The sequence below is a fragment of the Stegostoma tigrinum genome, chromosome 5, assembly GCF_030684315.1.
Source record: "Stegostoma tigrinum isolate sSteTig4 chromosome 5, sSteTig4.hap1, whole genome shotgun sequence".
Classification (NCBI taxonomy): domain Eukaryota; kingdom Metazoa; phylum Chordata; class Chondrichthyes; order Orectolobiformes; family Stegostomatidae; genus Stegostoma; species Stegostoma tigrinum.
In genome coordinates, this window is record NC_081358.1 from 66,397,779 (window position 1) to 66,417,540 (window position 19,762).

Here is a 19,762-nt window from a genome sequence, read left to right on the forward strand (position 1 = left end):
CACTTATGTCCTTTAGGGAGGGAAACTGCCAGCCTTACCTGGCCTGGTCTACATGTGACTCCAGACCCACAACAATGTGGTTGACTTCAAACTGCCCTCTGGGCAATTAGGGATGGGCAATAAATGCTGCCTAGCCAGCTACGCCTTCATCGCATTAATGAATAAAAAAAATTGAGAGTATACTGCCTGGGTGCATAACTCTGGAGTGCAATTATTGCAACTATTTACAGAACATTGTCAGGGTCTATAGACTTTGCATAATGTAATACCTTTAGTAGTTTTTTGCTATCATCCAGAGTGAGTCAATTCGGCTGAAGGCTAGTACCTGCGATAATGGGGACATCTAGAGAAGGCCAAGATGGATCATCTACTTAGCACTTCAGACTTGTCTGTTCACTGATCGTATTTTGGATTTGAGATACAGCATTTATATAATAACTTACATTGAAATTTGGGAACACCATCAAACTGGGGCATATTAATACAGTGGAGGATTTCCAGAAAAAAGGTATTTTGATGTGGTTTTACGATGATTTGCTTTATTATTGTCACACATACCAAGATATGGTGAAATGTATTCCATTGCATGTTAACCAGACAAATCTAACTTACATAAATACATCAGGGTAATGGAAGACATTGCAGAACATAATGTTATAATGTTACAGCTACAGAGAAGGCGCAGAATGAAATCAACTCTAATATGTGAGAGGTCTATTCATAAGTCTGATAACAGCAAGGAGGAAACTGCTTTCAAATTATTTCGGATGTGTTTTCAAACTTTTGTATCTTCCGCCTGATGGAAGAGGGTGAAAGACACTATAACCAAGGTAGAAGGGTTCTTTCATTATGTTAGATTATGAAATGTGAGGCTGGATGAACACAGCAGGCCCAGCAGCATCTCAGGAGCACAAAAGCTGACGTTTCGGGCCTAGACCCTTCATCAGTTCATCCAGCCTCACATTTCATTATCTTGGATTCTCCAGCATCTGCAGTTCCCATTATCACTCTTTCATTATGGTGGCTGCTTTCCCAAGGCAGCGGAAAGTGCAGCTAAGCTCAAAGGAACGAAGTTTGTTTTTGTGATGGACTGAGCTACGTTCACACTCTGTAATTTCTCACAGTCTTGGGCAGAACACTTGTCATACCAAACTATGATACATTGTGCCTTCTGAGGAAATAGAGGTGGTAGTATAGTTCCTTGACTGTAGCTTTGGCATGAATGGAACAGGAGAGATTGCTGGTAGAAGTATAAAGTAGTTTGTTACAGCCTTGCAGAATGGGCAAGATGTTGATAAAAAAAAATAGTTCTACTGTAGATAAGTGAGATGTGGTGAATGTCGGATGGAAGAATAATGGAACTACCTACACATGGGCCAATTGGAGTCTAAGTGAAGTCAAGAGTAAAGGCTTAAAAGCTAATAAATACAGCAATTACATTTAACAAATTCATAAACTAAAACAATGCCAGGGTTCATTAATAGAGGAACAGAATTCAAAAGCAGACAAGTTCTGTTAAAACTAGAAATTAGACGAGCAACAAAAGTACTCCTACCATTTATGACCCCAGTTAAATATCTGAAACTGAGTCTGCAGAGGAATAAATTAATTAACTTGCCTTAAGAAGTTACAGCAAAGTTGGAGGCAGGCAGAAATGCTGAATTGGCTAAAGAAAATAGTTATGTCTTAGTTGTAAATAGAAGGTGCTAATTGCAAAGCTAAAAATAAAAAAAAGTTAGGTGTATAAATATTTAAACATAAAAAGATTTCACCTACCCAACTGAAACATCAGGACATATATATTTATAAATTTCTCTGAGCATTTTATTCAAGAAAGGATACCTGCATTTTATAAAAATCTGTGGTCTTATTTAGGGAAGATTATTTGTGTGCGTTTTATTTAGGGTCTGTTATTGGAGGTGTGCAGCACAGCACTGAGCACAAGTATCAAGTTCAGCTTCTCTTGAAGGCTACTGAGACAGAGCCAAGACCTAGGTGAGGGTAACAGAGCAGGACAGTAGGCCAGCACTCAAGCTATTTCCCTCAACAACGACATACAAGCAAGGTTCCTGAGACTGGGAGGTTGTTCGAGGCAACATCATGTGTACATTGTTTGCTGTCCATGCAGCAAAGTCTGGTTTCCAAGCATAGAATCCCTACAGTGTGGAAATACGCCCTTCAGCCCAACAAGTACACACTGATCCTCAGAGCATCCTACACAGGCCCATTGCCCCATATGCCACCTTATTTACATATCCTGGAACACTACGGGCAATTTAGCATGACCAATCCACCTAGCCTGCACATCTTTAGACTGTGGGAGGAAACCAGAGCACCCTGAGGAAACTCATAGACAGGGAGAATGTACAAACTCTACACAGACAGTCGCCCGAGGGTGGAGTTGAACCCGGGCCCCCGCGCTGTGAGGCAGCAGTGCTGACCACAGAGTCACTGTGCTGCACAATTGTTCTCAATGATTCTTGCCTTTAAGCAAAGGCCTTGCTCAATTAGGACAGCATGGTACCCGATATCAAATGACCACACTATATTAAAAAAGAACCCATACACAAGCATCTTCCATCCCCTCAAAATGAATTATTGGTCCTTAAACATTAATGATCTCACAGACAGTACCGACAATAACAGACCTCAATGTCACACTATTCTCATAGCCTGGGAACTGACGCGATGTTACTGTACTGAAAGAGACATGGTGAGCAGAAGAAGGCCAGTTAAAAGAATAAGATGGTGGATATACCTTCTTCTGGAAAGTTAATTGAGAAGAAGAAAGCTAACTACATTGATGTTACTTTATCATAAAACTAGCTTGCCATATCATTCATCAGCCAATGTCCTAAGAAGAGATAAACTGATCCTCCATGGTGATTTCAAATTGTAGAGTTGGGAGGGACTCATAGCTCTGGAAGGTGTGATGAGCAAGAAAATTCAGAAAAGGTGGCACCAGTGGAAATGAAATGTCTAAAACTTGGCCTAGTTATAACAAACAGCCCATTTAGAAGAGGCCAACAAAGTACCTCATGATAACAACTTCTTTCCTGACAGTGGCACTTTCTTGGCCTAGTCATCTTCTGAATCAGTGGCCACAAGGATGTTTGTGTTAACTGTGCCAATGACAAGGGACTGATAAGTGCTGGGCTAAGTATCATCTAATCCACGCTATGGCCTCCACCAACCTGGCCTGAAAACACCAGCAGGTACAGGAAATTCAGTGTTAATGCTCTTCATAGAATCCTCAAGTCCAAACTACTCAGTTAGATTTTTATGAGCAACCCAGCAATACTCAGTGAACAGGAACCCCGGTTCTTAAATCCATCATTATCAGTACTTGAGGATGCAATTGGTTTCTCAAAACAAAAAAAAAAGACCAACTTGATAATAATAGCTAGCTGCTCGAGAAGCTACTAAATTGCCAGTTTAAGGCATTCCTACACAGGAAATTGGAAATACTACCAAAATTCATGGGAACAAAAGCAGTTCTAAAGAAGAAAAAATACAGATGTTCAACACAAAAATGCATGAACAACAGTAAAAAGATAGTAAGAAAAAAGGGCTTGAATCCAGCAACTCATGGACAGCGATCACTGGATAGATTCTTCAGTACAGTGAAGACCAAGCACTTAAGGGTTTACCTCACCTAGAGCTATAAGTGAAGTACCATTCAATGACAAACAGGCAGTCGGCACTCACTATAAGGCACACTTTTAGGATGTCCTCAACAGTGACACAGACCTTGATGTGGATGCCCTTGACCACATTCAATTGCACACTACTTATTGCCACCTCTGTATAAGCCCAGCCTGACATAAGTTTGAAGAGGCCATTGACAGCTAAGAATCAGTGAGGCTGCCAACACAAAAGGAATAACCACCAAAATACTAGAATATGGCTGAGAAGCACACATTAAACAAATATGAAGATCTCAAAGGAAGAAGATAATGTACAAGGGAATTTTGGAGATGTCGTAATTTTAGGTAGATGCATTCTGATAGCAAGACAGTGAATCAGAAATACAGAAGTCAGTGGGTTATTTTTCTAAGAAGAAATTAAATCAATATCAGAAGAAGCACAGTACAATGGCAAAGGAGAATTTAAAATTATTGTTGGCTCTTCAAGATATTGAAGGCTGTGTCTATCATAACTGCAAAGAAACACAAATGTATACAAATCATAATCCACCAGCTTTTGTAGAGAAGTTTAAGATTGAAAGTCCAAGATTGTTTCAATGGAGATAACAAATGCAACAAATTAATTCAATAAATTGACACGTTTTGGGAAAAGTTAATGAAACAGCTGATGCATTCCCAAAATTTTGATCAGTTTAAGGATTGGGGAGAAATGACAAAATATTGTTTAAATCCTGTATAAAGGATCAGAGAGAGTAATTGAATGCAGTATACTTTTGTTGTATTTTGGATTTTATGTTTACCTGGAGAATAAAATGCATTAAAAATGGTATCCCACTTCTTTACGAGACCAAATACTTTTCTATTTGAACTGTAAACTGAAATGAAAATTGAATGGCTACATTGCAGAAATACAAGGAGAGACATTGGCAACCTGGAAAATCAAGTGCTATATGTTTTCTTTCAGCTGTATATGACTATGCTGATACTAGAGTAGAGATATATGTAAATTGGTAAGACAGGGCAGCACCAATGGTTTTTGAATTAAGTGAAGACGACTTGACAATAGCTCTCTGATTGGTCCAGCTGCAGTTTGTTACAAATCAGCGTGCAAAGAAGGCAGACACCTCAAAAGCCAGGAACTGAAAGCATCCTCTCTCTCCCAGTACAATTAAAAGGACAAAACAAAAACAAGAAATTGCAGAAATAGGTGCTGCTAGGCTGCAAAATAGACCCAATAATGATGTGTTCCCACCTTGGTGCCTTGGTCAAAGATGTCCCAAAAGGGAAGACGAGAAGCCAGAAGTCATTGTTCACTTTGACATTATCAAATTTAGGAAAAGAGGTGAGGTCCTGCAAAGAGAGTTTAGGGAATTAGGTAGCAAATTGAAAAGAATGATCTCCAGGGTGGTATTCTCGGGATTACTCTTTCTGTCACGCGCCAGTGAGGCTAGGGCCGAGAAGTTAGTATGTTTAAATACGTGGCTAAAGAACTGGGCAGGAGGGAAGGCTTCAGATATTTGGATCATTAGATGTCTTCCATAGTAGTTGTGACCTGTATAAGAAAGACGATTTGCACCTAAACTCGAGGGGGACCAATAGCCTGGCAGAGCAGATTGCTAGTGTCACAGAGGAGTTTAAAATAGTGTCGCAATGAGTAGGAACTAGAGCAGTGGGTCACCAAGAAAAATGGCTGAGAAAGAGTCTGAAAATAAGTCAATAAGGCTAAGAGGAAGAAAAGGCAGGGAGAGATTATTGGACATGGCAGGACTGGCAGTCTTAAGTATATTTGTTTTAATATAAGGAGAATGACAGGTAAAATAGATGAACTTAGATCTTCGCTTGTAATGGCAGGTTATTTTAACTGGATGGACTGGGACTGCCTTTCCCAGAGGCTTGCATAAGAGCAGAGGTGTTAGGTGCATCAGGAGGATTTCTTGAAGCAATATATAATTAGTTCAACTATGGCAGGAGTCATATTAGACCTGGTGTTAGGGAATGAGCCAGTTAGTCAGATTCAGTGGGGCCGCATTTTGGGAACAGTGGCCCTAATTTGTAAGTTTAATCTATTTACCTTTATCAAGAAAAGTAATCCTTGGGTGAAAGTATTAAAATTGGACAAAGGCTAACTATGATAATATTAGGCAGGAATGAGGGAGTGTAGATTGGTGTGGTTGTTTGAGGGTAAATTCATATTTGTCATGTCAGAAACCTTTAAAGGCCAATGGATAAGAGTTGAGGTCCACCATGTTCCCATGAAAATGAAGGATTTCAAAGGCAAGATTTGAAAACCTTGGATGAGGAGAAATTGTGAGTTTAATCAAAAATAAAAGAATGTAAGGTTTGGGTAACTGAAGCTAGACAGCCCTTGAAGAATAATATAAAGAAAGCAGGAAAGAATTTAAACAAACAGTTGGGAAGGTTAAAAAGGTTATGAAATGTCCTTGCCAAATAGGATTAAGAAATAAAGATGGTGAAGGGAGCTAGAGAAAAGCTAATGTTCACTGAAGGACAAAGAAGGGAATTTATGCTTGGAGCCAGAGGAAGTGAGTGATGTCCTCAATGAATACTTTGTCTGGTATTCACAAAGGAGAATGGCATGTAGATGGGGAGTCTAGAGAGGGGTATGTTGATATTCTAGAGCATGTTGATATAAAAAGATGGTGTTGGATGTTTTTTAAAGCATTACAGGTAGACATGACCAAGAACGAATGGCATCTATCCCAGAACACAGAGGGAAATTTTTGGAGGCTTGTACAAAACTTTTGAATCCTCTTTATTCAAAGAAGAGATTCTAGAGGACTGGAGATTAGCCAACATTGTTCCTCTAAGAAGGGCAAATGAGATAGTCTTGGAAATTATAGGCTGGTGAGCCTTGAGTTAGTGGTAGGGAAATTACTTGAGAAGATTCATAGGGATACAATTTGATCACGTTTGGAAAGATATGGATTTATTAATGATAGAGAGCGGGGAAGTCATGAGTCACAAACTTGATTGAGATTTTTGAGGCAGTGACAATGTTGATTGAGGAGGACAAGGCAGTGGACGTTGTACATATGGACTTTAGCAAGGCCTTTGGCAAGATCCTTATAGCAGGCTGATAAAAACAGTTGAAGTCACATAGGATCTGTAGTGAGCTGGTAAGATCAATACAGAATAAAAACCAAAAGAACTGCAGATGCTGCAAATCAGGAACAAAAACAAAGTTGCTGGAAAAGCTCAGTAGGTCTGGCAGCATCTGTGGAGGAGAAAACAGAGTTAACATTTCGGGTCTGGCCTCTTCTCCTCCGTAGATGCTGTCAGACCTGCTGAGCTTTTCCAGCAACTTTGTTTTTGGTCCTGATTTACAGTATCCTCAGTTCTTTTGGTTCTGAGGAAGGGTCACCGGACCAGAAATGTTAACACTGTTTTCTCCTCCACAGATGCTGCCAAACATGCTGAGCTTTTCCAGCATCTTTGTTTTTGTTCCAAGGTCAATACAGAATTGGCTTGGTTATCAAAGAGAGACAGTAATGGCGGAAGAGTGTTTTTTCAGACTGGAGATCAGTGCCCAGTGATGTAGCACAGGGATGTGTGCTTGGACCCCTGTTGTTTGTAATATATATTTCAATGATTTGGAGGAGAGTGTAGGTGGTCTGATTAGTAAATTTGCAGACAACACAAGGATTGGAAAGTGCTGCAGGAAGTGAAGAGGATTGCCAGACGTTACAGCAGGGTATGGATATCCTGGAAACTTGGGCAGAGAAATGGCAGATGGAATTATGAGGTGGTGCGTTTTGGAAGGTCTCATTCAAGAAGGAAGTATACAGTAAAATGGCAGGATCCCTAGAGTATTAACATACACAGGGATCTAGGCATACAGGTCCACAACTCCCTGTGGTTACGCAAGTGGATAAGGTGATCAAAATGGCATACAGTAAACTTGCCTTTAGCAGTTGGGGAATAGAGTATAAAAATTGGTAAGTCTTGTTGCAGCTATACAGAACATTAGTTAGGCCACATTTGGAATATTGCATACAGTTCTGGTCGTCACACCACCAGAAAGATATAGAAACTTTGGAGAAGATACAGAAAAGGTCTAAGATAACAAGGTATAGAGCTGGATGAACACAGCAGGCCAAGCAGCATCAGAGGAACAGGGAGGCTGATGTTTCAGGCCTAGACCCTTCTTCACTAGGCTGTTGGCTGCTTTAGAATGGAGGGGAAAGGACATTAGCTAACAGACAACCTAATAGAAGTATACAAAATAACAGATGTGAGGAACAGGTTTTTTGTATAACACAAAGGATGATAAGTGTCTGGAATGCATTGCCAGAGGAGGTGGTATAAGCAGATAGATAGCAACACTACAAAGGCATCTTGACAAATATATGAATAGGCATGGAATAGACAGACATGGGCCATGTAGAGGCCAATGGTTTTTAGTTCAGAAAGGCACCATGTGTCAGTGCAGTCTTGATGGATTGAAGGGCCTGTGCCTCTGCTGTAATAGGTGGTTAACATTGCTGCCTCGCAGCGCCAGTGACCCGAGTTCAAATTCACCCTTGGGCAACTGTCTATGTGAAATTTGTACATTCTCCCTGTGTCTGCATGGGTTTCGACTGGGTGCTGCGGTTTCTTCCCACAGTCCGAAGATGTGCAGGTTAGGTGGATTGACGATGCTAAAGGGCCAGTAGTATCCAGGATGTGCACAGTAGATGGGTTAGCCATGGGAAATGCAGGATTACAGGGATGGGGTAAATCAAGTTGGAATGGCCTTTAAAGAGTCAGTGTAGACTCAATAAGCCAAGTGGCCTGCTTCCACGTTGTAGGGATTCTATAATTTTACAGTTCTTTGTATAAATCTTGTAAAAGAAAGAATTCTAAAAAGCCAGGCCCACGTCCAAAATATCAACTATCAAAATAAAGAATAACCACTGATGGATGGCACTGTTATCTTTGCTAAAACCAAAAAGAACTGAGACACAAATTCAACCACCTTGTGACTTGAACTTTTGATCTCAGAATTTTGTTCCACAAATATTTTTAACCATTCACAACATCTGTGCCAAATTATCTATCTTTTACCATAAAATTTGATATTTGGGGTGTGTACTTTGAGATTTTCAAAAGGTATGTTGCAAAATGGTGGATCAGTAATCCTTTCCCATCTCTTTCATTTGTTAAAGATATGTGTGTGGCAATGAAAAGTTGCTTTCTATTAATAATGAAACCTGGTGTGAATTTATTTTGTCCTAATTAGCAGCAGGCAAATTGGTCATCTTGGTGGTCAAATTTGGATGTTACTTCTTATAAAGCTTGGGGAACAGTGAAACATCATTACCAGCACACACTTCGCAATGACGTTGTGACAATAAGGAAACCAACATGGTACATAATACTCTAGATGTGGTCTCATCAAATTCACATGCAACCACCGCCTGTGTATATTTCCTTACAATAACTGACAACATTCATTTACATTCCTTATCAATTCCTGTATCTAATTGCAGCCTTTTGTGACTCATTTACAAGGATACCCAGGTGTTTCTACACGTCAGTTTTGCTATCTCAACTTCAAATGTCTGCTTTATTCCTTCTAATTAAATAAGTTCGCATTTTTCCACATTGCAGTCTATTTGGCAACTTTTTGCCCGATCACTTCATCTGCTTCTATTTCATTATATTTTCCTTCTTCTCTCTTCACAACTTTCATGTATCGTCAGCAAATTTAGTCAGCATAAGCTGATCCCTTTATCAAAATCACCAGTACGATTTCTAAACTGTTGCGATCCCATACTGATCCTGGAGACTCTTTGCATCACAATATATATTTGCAAAGTGGCATATTTATGTCTTCTCTATTTCCTGTTAGCTAACATGACCTCTACCCATGCCAATATGTTACCTGCAATGCCATGAACTCTTATTAGCAAACTTTAGTGCAGCACTTTGTCATATACCTTACGGAAATCCACAGATAGCACAGTCACAGATTCATAAAGAACTAAAATAAATGAAGTAAACTTTTTATTTTCACAAAAATGTGTTGCTCTGCTCAATATTTCGGGATTTTTAAGTCCCCTTTCTAACATCCTTAATAATAGAGTCAATCACTTTCCTTTTGACAGATGTGAAGTTACTTAACATCATCTTGAGCAGTCACAATATTTAAAATTCGCATCTTAATTATTCCACAGACGTTTCATTAATCTGCTGGGTAACATCATCAGTGCAGCATCCGATGAAGCGCTGTTGTGTTTTCCCAACTATTATTTAAACTCTGGCGTCCGTTGAGCTGGGACCTCACTTCTGGTTTTCCTTCGTAATGGAGTATAAATAGGGCCTAGCTCTGTGTTTGTTGGTCTTCTAAGTGGAGAACCAGGCCTCTAGGAATTCCCATGCTTGTCTTTGCTTTGCCTGTCCTAGGATCCTGGTGTCGTCCCAATCGTACTGTGGTTTTCCTTATCCGCAAGGATGGAGATGAGTGAGGATTGGTCATATCTTTTTATTGTTAGTTGATGTTCATGTACTCTTGTGGCTAATTTCCTTCCTGTCTGTCCAATGCATTGTTTGTCACAGCCTTTGCAGGGGATTTTGTATGTTACATTAGCCCTGACCATAATGGGTAACAGGTCTTTGGTTTGGGTGAGCAGGGTTGGCGTAGGGTTGATGTGGGTTTGTGTGCTACTCTGATAATCAGTGTTTTGAAATATCCCCTTAAATGTCTGCATATGCACATCTACTAACCTCCTCCTTAAACTAATTCACTGGTATAACTTTAGCCACTGTTCCATGATTTTCCCTTACTTAAATTTAAAATACTAGTCTTGGTATTAGGGCAGCATGGTGGCTCAGTGGTTAACACTGTTGCCTCACAGTGCCAGGGACCCAGGTTGGATTCTGCGACTGTCTGTGTGGAGTTTGTATGTTCGCTCTATGTCTACGTGGGTTTCCTCTGGGTGCTCTGGTTTCCTTCCACAGTTCAAAGATGTGCAGGTTAGGTGGGTTGGCCATGCTAAATTATCCGTAGTGTTCAGGGATGTACAGATTAGGTGAGTTATAGGGGAATGTGTGTGGGTGGGATACTCTGAGTGTCAATGTGGACTTGTTGGGCTGAAGGGCATGTTTCCACACTGCGCGGATTCTATGAATCTTAGATTTACACTTCGCTGCCAAAATAAAAATATCAATCTTATCCCTAGGAGTCTCTGTATGGAACTCATTAATTAGCCTTGCTTTATTGCACAGTAACAAATATAGTATAACCTGCTCTCTAATAGGGTCTAGAATATGCTGCTCCAGAAACTGTCCTGAAAATGTTTTATTATATCTTATTAATATTGATTATGTCATTACAATTTCTCCAATCCATTTGAATTACTCATGATTATCTTTGCACTTTTTTTCATAATCCCCCATTATTTCATCCATCATACCCCACATTCTGCAGCATGATTACTATTATTCTTTCTTATCACTCTGCAAACTAATTTGATATCACCATCTTCAGAACTAATGTCATCCTTCTCTTCCTATTGCACCAATGCCACACCTGATTAACAGACCTACTACTAGCACTCCCTCACACTTTGTCCAATTTTTCTGTCCTTCCTAAAGATCATGCACCTTCAGAGTTTGTCACTTTGTAACTGCTGCCAGGTCCTTGGCATTTATTACATTTTGGGTTGTCAATTCATCTACTTTTCTGGATACATTCAGATAATGTCCATTTAATTTGATATTTTTCCTACAAAAAACCTCTCGTCATCTCAAATGGCACTTCCTTATATTCGTAAGATAAAGTCACCATAGTCGTGGAGGACATTAGTACCACACTTCCATTGAGGGAGGCAACTGATGGAAAATTTAACCTGAGCGTCACCACACTTCAGGCCAGGGGAGAGGTCAGAAAACCAGAATCTTTAATGGTGATTTCATCAGTAGAGAAATTGGTGTCACTCTGCATGAGAAACCAGCTATGCAGCCACCTGAGCTAATCAAACCCATTTTATATTTGTACAACGAAATGTGAGGCTGGATGAACACAGCAGGCCCAGCAGCATCTCAGGAACCCACCCACAGCCTCCAACCTAATTGTTCCCAAACCTCGCACAGCCCGTTTCTATCTCCTTCCCAAAATCCAAAAACCTGCCTGCCCTGGTCGACCCATCGTCTCAGCCTGCTCCAGCCCCACCAAACTCATCTCCACCTATCTGGACTCCATTTTCTCCCCTTTGGTCCAGGAACTCCCTACCTACGTCTGTGACACCACCCACACCCTCCACCTCCTCCAGGACTTCCAATTCCCTGGACCCCAACACCTCATTTTCACCATGGACGTCCAGTCCCTATACACCTGCATTACACATGCAGATGGCCTCAAGGCCCTCCGCTTCTTCCTGTCCCGCAGGCCCGACCAGTCCCCATCCACCGACACCCTCATCCGCCTAGCCAAACTCGTCCTCACCCTCAACAACTTCTCTTTCGATTCCTCCCACTTCCTACAGACTAAGGGGGTGGCCATGGGCACCCGCATGGGCCCCAGCTATGCCTGCCTCTTTGTAGGTTACATGGAACAGTCCCTCTTCCGCACCTACACAGGCCCCAAACCCCACCTCTTCCTCCGTTACATTGATGACTGTATCGGCGCCGCCTCTTGCTCCCCAGAGGAGCTCGAACAGTTCATCCACTTCACCAACACCTTCCACCCCAACCTCAAGTTCATCTGGGCCATCTCCAGCACATCCCTCACCTTCCTGGATCTCTCAGTCTCCATCTCAGGCAACCAGCTTGTAACTGATGTCCATTTCAAGCCCACCGACTCCCACAGCTACCTAGAATACACCTCCTCCCACCCACCCTCCTGCAAAAATTCCATCCCCTATTCCCAATTCCTCCGCCTCCGCCGCATCTGCTCCCACGATGAGGCATTCCACTCCCACACATCCCAGATGTCCAAGTTCTTCAAGGACTGCAAGTTTCCCCCCACAGTGGTCGAGAACACCCTTGACCGCGTCTCCCGCATTTCCCGCAACACATCCCTCACACCCCACCCCCCGCCACAACCGCCCAAAGAGGATCCCCCTCATTCTCACACACCACCCTACCAACCTCCGGATACAACGCATCATCCTCCGACACTTCCGCCATCTACAATACGACCCCACTACCCAAGACATTTTTCCATCCCCACCCCTGTCTGCTTTCCGAAGAGACCACTCTCTCCGTGACTCCCTTGTTTGCTCCACACTGCCCTCCAGCCCCACCACACCTGGCACCTTCCCCTGCAACCGCAGGAAATGCTACACTTGCCCCCACACCTCCTCCCTCACCCCTATCTCAGGCCCCAAGATGACTTTCCACATTAAGCAGAGGTTCACCTGCACGTCTGCCAATGTGGTATACTGCATCCACTGTACCCGGTGTGGCTTCCTCCACATTGGGGAAACCAAGCGGAGGCTTGGGGACCGCTTTGCAGAACACCTCCGCTCGGTTCGCAATAAACAACTGCACCTCCCAGTCGCAAACCATTTCCACTCCCCCTCCCATTCTTTAGATGACATGTCCATCATGGGCCTCCTGCAGTGCCACAATGATGCCACCCGAATGTTGCAGGAACAGCAACTCATATTCCGCTTGGGAACCCTGCAGCCCAATGGTATCAATGTGGACTTTACCAGCTTCAAAATCTCCCCCTCCCCCACCGCATCCCAAAACCATCCCAGTTCATCCCCTCCCCCCACTGCACCACACAACCAGCCCAGCTCTTCCCCTCCACCCACTGCATCCCAAAACCAGTCCAACCTGTCTCTGCCTCCCTAACCTGTTCTTCCTCTCACCCATCCCTTCCTCCCACCCCAAGCCGCACCTCCATCTCCTACCTACTAACCTCATCCCACCTCCTTGACCTGTCCGTCTTCCCTGGACTGACCTATCCCCTCCCTACCTCCCCACCTATACTCTCCTCTCCACCTATCTTCTTTTCTCTCCATCTTCGGTCCACCTCCCCCTCTCTCCCTATTTATTCCAGAACCCTCACCCCATCCCCCTCTCTGATGAAGGGTCTAGGCCCGAAACGTCATTTAAAAAAAAAGCTTTTGTGCTCCTGAGATGCTACTGGGCCTGCTGTGTTCATCCAGCCTCACATTTCGTTGTCTTGGATTCTCCAGCATCTGCAGTTCCCATTGTCACTTATATTTGTACATACTGGCACACTTGCCTTCCTACCACACTAAACATTGTTTCCTTTATTGATACCTTGCAGTCTTGCTGTGGCTCTTTACTGAAATTATTATATTTTTTCAATCCCAATTTCCCACCCCACCATTTAAAGTCCGCTCTTCCACTAATTGCACAACTTGCCAGAACACCAGTTTCAACTTGATTCAGATGACAACCGTCCCATTGATACAGTTCCCGCATGAGGCAAATGCTTCATGAATCAAAACCCATTTCTTCTACACCAATCTTCATTTCACAGGCTGCAATTTGTTTTGCAGAAAAGTGAGCAATGAACATTGCTGGTAACTTCATGGTTTGCTGTGAAGTTTATTGAATATGATTGATTGTGTAGCCTATTTAATGGCATTACTCTTGCTAGATAGCAGAGATCCACTATGTCAGGTGGTAGAATGAAATTAACATAGCAAAATTTATGTCACTAAGACTGGTAGACAATTGTGGAGTTTTCATCGTGTCAACATGTGTATCAAGTTCAAATTTCCTGGTATATTCCTCTCATGTTATAAAAATTACTCCATATGAACAACAGTGAACCAATTAACCCCTCTGCCATTAAATGAAATCATAGCAGACATGTGGCTTAACTCCATATGGCTGCCTTTATCCCATATCCCGCAATACCTTTGCTTGACACAAATTCTCAAAATTAAAATTAGTAATTGATGTAGCATCAAATATAAGGGTTAGGCTAGAAATTTTAAAAATGGGACAGAGGAGATAAAACTTTGGTGTCAGTAGCACCAGAAGAAGGCAAAATGAATCAAATACAGAGTCAATGGAATGGATATTAGATATCCAACACAATTTCAGTGCAAAATCTCAGCAACTGCATCAGCATCTGACTTTGGGTTTCTGTTCCATTAGCACAAATCTGATTATTCATGCTCTGTTTGTGTGTATTTCAGATAATTTTTTTTAGAAGGACCCTGTTCAGGTGAAGGATGTTCAAGTGTTTCAACAGTGCAATAAATTATGGCAATGTTCATAAAACCTTGTAGCATTCTGCGTTAGTGATGCCTCACTAGAACTGTTACTCTGGCCCTAACAGTTAGTAATTTTACTCTTTTCCCTGCAACAACACTTGACTCAGCCCACATGATATTTGGTTTTAAAACCTACTGGGGACTGTAATGGGCTCAGACAGGTGTACCTCATAGAATTACAGTTCTCTGATTGGACCAGATTAACAGCTTCAATCCTGGAGTCCTGGCTGACAGATAAGAACAGAAATGTCAGAGATGCTGTTCATTAAGAACTGACTCTGAGGAATCTGGCTCAGTGAAAATAAAGGTTGACTTGGTGACAGGAAACAGGTCTCTGCAGTTATTTCAAACATGATGCAGGGAAAGCACGCTCCTGAAGAAATTCATTCACAACAGTCATCTTTGAGTTGGGGTTAGCATTTCTGGCATCATGTCATTCCTTCAGAAGCTTGACTTGTCTGATCCTTCCATCAAAGATTGGGCCCAGCACATGGAAAGAAAGTGATATTTTCACTGGAAAATTACACTTTGGGCAGGATAAAAACAATGAGTAATTCTCCTGACAGCTTGTGAGCCGTCCGTTTTTACGGTTATTAGCAGCCTAACTTTCCCAGAGGCACTAGCTACTAAAACCCTTCAAGACTTGACACACCTAGTTAAGGAATATTATGACTCCAAGCCTCCTCTAATTCAGAGATGCAATTGCTTTTCCTTGGCAATTTGAGATCCAGGGAATAGGTATTGGGATTTTTGCCTAGGTTAATATGACAAGCAAAGGCATGTGAATTTGGTTTAACTTTTAATAAGATACTAAGACAGAGTTTAGTATGTACAATTAATAATGTAACCATGCAAAAGCACCTAATAGCTGACGCCTAACTGGACTTCAAACAAGCATTATAATGGGCTTTATCATTGGAAGATGCTGCAAGTGGATTATGAGTTACAAAGTATTCCAATGGCAGTGGACAACCTCACCAGTCCAATTGAGCTTCAGGAACACCACTTCAGTGAAGAGAATTGCGTTGCCTTGTAGATGTTGGTGTGTTGGGAGATTTGATACCAGACTTACTTTATCTAGGTTTCTGTCAATTGAAGTAAACAATGCTGTTTCATCGAGTGAGATCAAAACTTCTTTGTCTATTTTAGTGTTCTTGTTGTTGTCCAGGAATTTTTGTGTTGATTGAATGGAGCGTCTTGAACTATTGACTAAATGTTTAAGCTTTTGTTATAGTTGCTTGGCTAATTTGTGTGATAGGGTTCCTGGTAGAGCCACAGTCTGAGAGGTATGTCAGGCTTGTGTCAGGCAGTCTGTAGTCTGTAGAATCTTAGAGTGTTGTTGCCTTCTAGTTTCATCCTTTGCATTTCTGTTTTTGTTATCTGTTCTGTTTTGTGTAGGTTCCATGGCGTTTACGTTATTCTGTTTGTTAGCAGTGGTGGGGGTGGGGGGGGTCCCACTCCCTCTGTTGGTAGGTTTATGTATCTGCAAATAGTTCTTCGGCTTTTTGTGTGTAGTCCATTTCGTTTATTACCACAGTCATTCTGTCTTTATCAGCAGGAACAATGATGATGCTTTTTGTCTTTTTTATGTTCTTCAGGACATTGCTTTCCTCTTTATTAAATGTGTTTGTCTGTGTTCTCTTTATCAGTAGAGGTACAATGGTCTGTCTGATTGTTTGTTGTGTTTCCTTGTTTAGTCTTTTTTTCTGAGCGTCGATTCTAGTGCTGCCAGGAAGTCTGTTTTTCAGTGTCTGTGGTTGTAGAACACAACAGATGACAAGAGAGAGGAACAGATCAACAAACACTGCATACTCAAACTACTGGACTTATGCTTCATGACACACTTTACATTCAACTACAAGATATATAAGCAAATTAACAGGACTCCTCTGGGCTTACCCATTTCTGGACTGATAGCTGAGGCAGTCATGCAAAGATTGGAACAAACAGCCCTCCCACAGATCTAACCCAAGCTCAGGATCAGATATGCAGATGACATTTTTGTAGTTATGAAAAGAACGGAAATTGAGAACTTCCACTGACTCTTCAACTCCATGTTCACATGGATGGAGTTTATAAGCAAGGAGGAAGTCTGAAACAAACCCCCATTCCTGGACGTGATGGTGGAAAGAAAAGAGAATGGTGACTTCACTCTAAAAGTATACAGGAAATCCACACATACTGACCAGTTTTTAAACTATCACAGCAACCATCCCAACTCACGCAAGAAGATCTACATTAGAGTCCTGTTCAAAAGGGCCACTACACACTGCAGCACATCCGATATGCAGAAGGAAGCAGAAGAAGAACGGCTCTGCAAGGTCTTTACCAAGATTCAATACCCCTGCAGCTTCATCCAAGATGCCTAGCCCACAGACAACACAACCTGGACACACCAAAACCTAAAACAATAACCACCATTCCATATATAAAAACACCTCAGAACTGACAGCCAGACTACTCAGATCGCTAGGAATCATGGCAGCACACAAATTGGCAGCAAATGACCAGGGTTAAAGACCCAGTAGTTACCATGGACAGGATGAATGTGGTTTCCAAGATACCATGCAGACACTGCACATGCAGGACAAACAGGGAGACAACTAGCAACCCGTATCCACCAACCACCAGCTAGCAACTAAACAACACGACCACTGATTGTAGTATAAGACTTGGGCTCATGCATGATGGGATGAACGTGGTTGAAAAAGATCCACTTAGTTTGGCTCAACAATTTTTAAATTAGAAAATAGCTGCCTGAGTGAAGCCCTAATTAAATACCTAGAAGTTTTTCAGGAAGGGGCTATCAAAGCAGCCAAGGACCACCTTACATGTTGACCAGGAAGCAGTTCTATGATTCTTCAAGGCACACCCACTGTTATGTGCCTTATGGGCAAAATTAGAGGCAGAAATCAAGAGGTGGAAAGCGAAGGAACCATCAAACCAGCCCAGTTTACAGAATGAGCAGCACCTGTCATACTAATTGCGAAGCTCGACGGGTTGGTTCATGTTTAGGAGACTTAAACAAATGGTCCAAGTTATTATGAACTTTTCATGATAATTCACCAGCCTGAGAAGAGGCCTAAGCCCCAGTACAGATGTGGACGCCAAGCATCTTTGATCACCATTACTTCATCTTTCAATCAGTGTAGCCTGGTCTTGCTGTATCTGTAGCCCAAGCAGTTCACTTGAGGTGCCTAGAACACACATTTTCCTTTCTAAGGTATACACCCACCTTTGAGAAATGTCTAAGGGCTATGTTCAAGTTCTACAAGTGGTTTTTATTGGGCTTCTCTGTTATTAGTAAGTTGTGTAGATAAATGGTGACCTGGGAAGACTTTGTAAACTGTTCTCCGCCATCTGCTGAAAAATTGTACAGGCTGACAATAATCCAAATGGCAGTCTTGTATAGTAGTACAAACTTTTATGGGTGTTAATTGTAACACGCTCTATGAATCCTCATTGAACTGCAATTGCCAATACGCATTGCTCATGTCCAGCTTATGAAGGATAGTCCCCTAACAGTTTTGCGTATAAATTGTCTTTGCATGGGACTAGGTATTTATCCAGCTGCAAAAAGCAGGGATGAGAAGGATTGTTGGACATGGGAGGAGGCCAGAGGTGGGTGATTTTGAAACTGGTGAATTCTATATTTAGACCGTTGGGCTGTAGGCTCCTGAGATGGAATATGAGGCGTTGTTCCTCCAATTTGTGGGTGGTATCACTCAGGCACTGGAGGATACCCAGGATGGACATGTCACCAAAGGATTGGGAGGTTAAAATGGTTAGTGACTGGCAGATGTTGTTGATTATAGCATACAGATCGCAGGTGCTATGCAAATCTGTCACCATTTGGTCTCACCGATGTAAAGGAGGCCATGTTGGGAGCAACAGATAAAATAAACCAGGTTGGATGATGTAGAGGTGGGTCCCTGTCAGATATCGAAAGTTTTGTCTTAGGCCTTGAATGGAGGTGAGAGTGGAAATGTGGGGACATGTGTAACATCTCCTGCGGTTGTAGGGAAAGGTGCCTGGGTGGTGGCGTGGGGGTGGTTGGTGGTTGGGGCGCAGTATGGAGTGGATGAGGAAGCCGTAGAGTGAGCTGTTGCTACACGGGGAAAATCTCTTTGGTTTTGGGTCAGATTTTAGGTGGCGGAAATGGTGGAGGATGATGTGCTGGATGTGGAGTTTGATGGGGTGGTATGTGAGAAGCAGGGGGTCTCTGTCTTTATTTTTGTTGGGTGCAGGGGTTTTGAGGGCAGAAGTACTTGAAGTACAAGAGATGTAGTTGAGGGCATTTTCAATCAATGGAGTTGGGAGGGGGAGAATTTGCAGCCCTTGAATTAGAATGATATCAGGGATGTCCATGAGTAGAATGCTCTACATTGGGAGCGATGTGGCAGAGGTGCTTCAGTTGTTAGCACTGCTGCCTCACAGCACCAGGGACCTGAGTTCAATTCCATCCTCAGGCAACTGTCTGTGTGGAGTTTGCACATTCTCCCCATATCTGTGTCGGTTTCCTCCGGGTGCTCTGGTTTCCTCTCACAGTCCAAAGATGTGCAGGTTAGATGGATTGACCATGCTAAATTGCCCATAGTGTTTAGGGATATATAGATTAGATAGGGTATAGGTGGATGGGACTTTCTGTGGGTCAGTGTGGACTTGTTGGGCCAAAGGGACTGTTTCCACACTGTAGGGATTCTATGAAGGTGGAGGAATTGGGAGTAAGAGACCACATTCTTGCAGGAGGGTGAATGAGAAGAGATGTAGTCAAGGTAGCCATGGGAGTTGGTGGGTTTGAAATAGATGTCGGTGCAGAGACGGTTATCAGATATGAGGTATGGAGGTCCAGGAACAGGAGGGAGGTATCGGAAATGGTCCGGGTGAATCTGAGGTTGGAGTGAAAGGTGT

The 19,762-nt window shown here is 42.3% G+C and overlaps 1 protein-coding gene across 11 annotated transcripts in view; it reads right to left on the reverse strand.

Moving 5' to 3' along the window:
- LOC125451593 (oxygen-regulated protein 1-like) overlaps positions 1-19,762 on the reverse strand; it is a 179,394-nt gene that overhangs the window by 128,895 nt on the left and 30,737 nt on the right. For 5 of the 11 annotated variants that reach the window (XR_009445759.1, XR_009445758.1, XM_059646043.1 and 2 more), the window contains one exon: positions 15,924-16,602. The exons of 5 other annotated variants lie outside the window; for them this stretch is intronic. Coding sequence is in view for 1 of the 6 variants with exons in the window: in XM_059646048.1 (XP_059502031.1) it covers positions 16,327-16,602 (276 nt within the window). In the remaining 5 variants the exon portion in view is untranslated. Of the gene's footprint in view, positions 1-14,154; positions 16,603-19,762 lie in introns of those variants that run through there. One more of the 11 variants, XM_059646048.1, reaches the window with a different exon arrangement.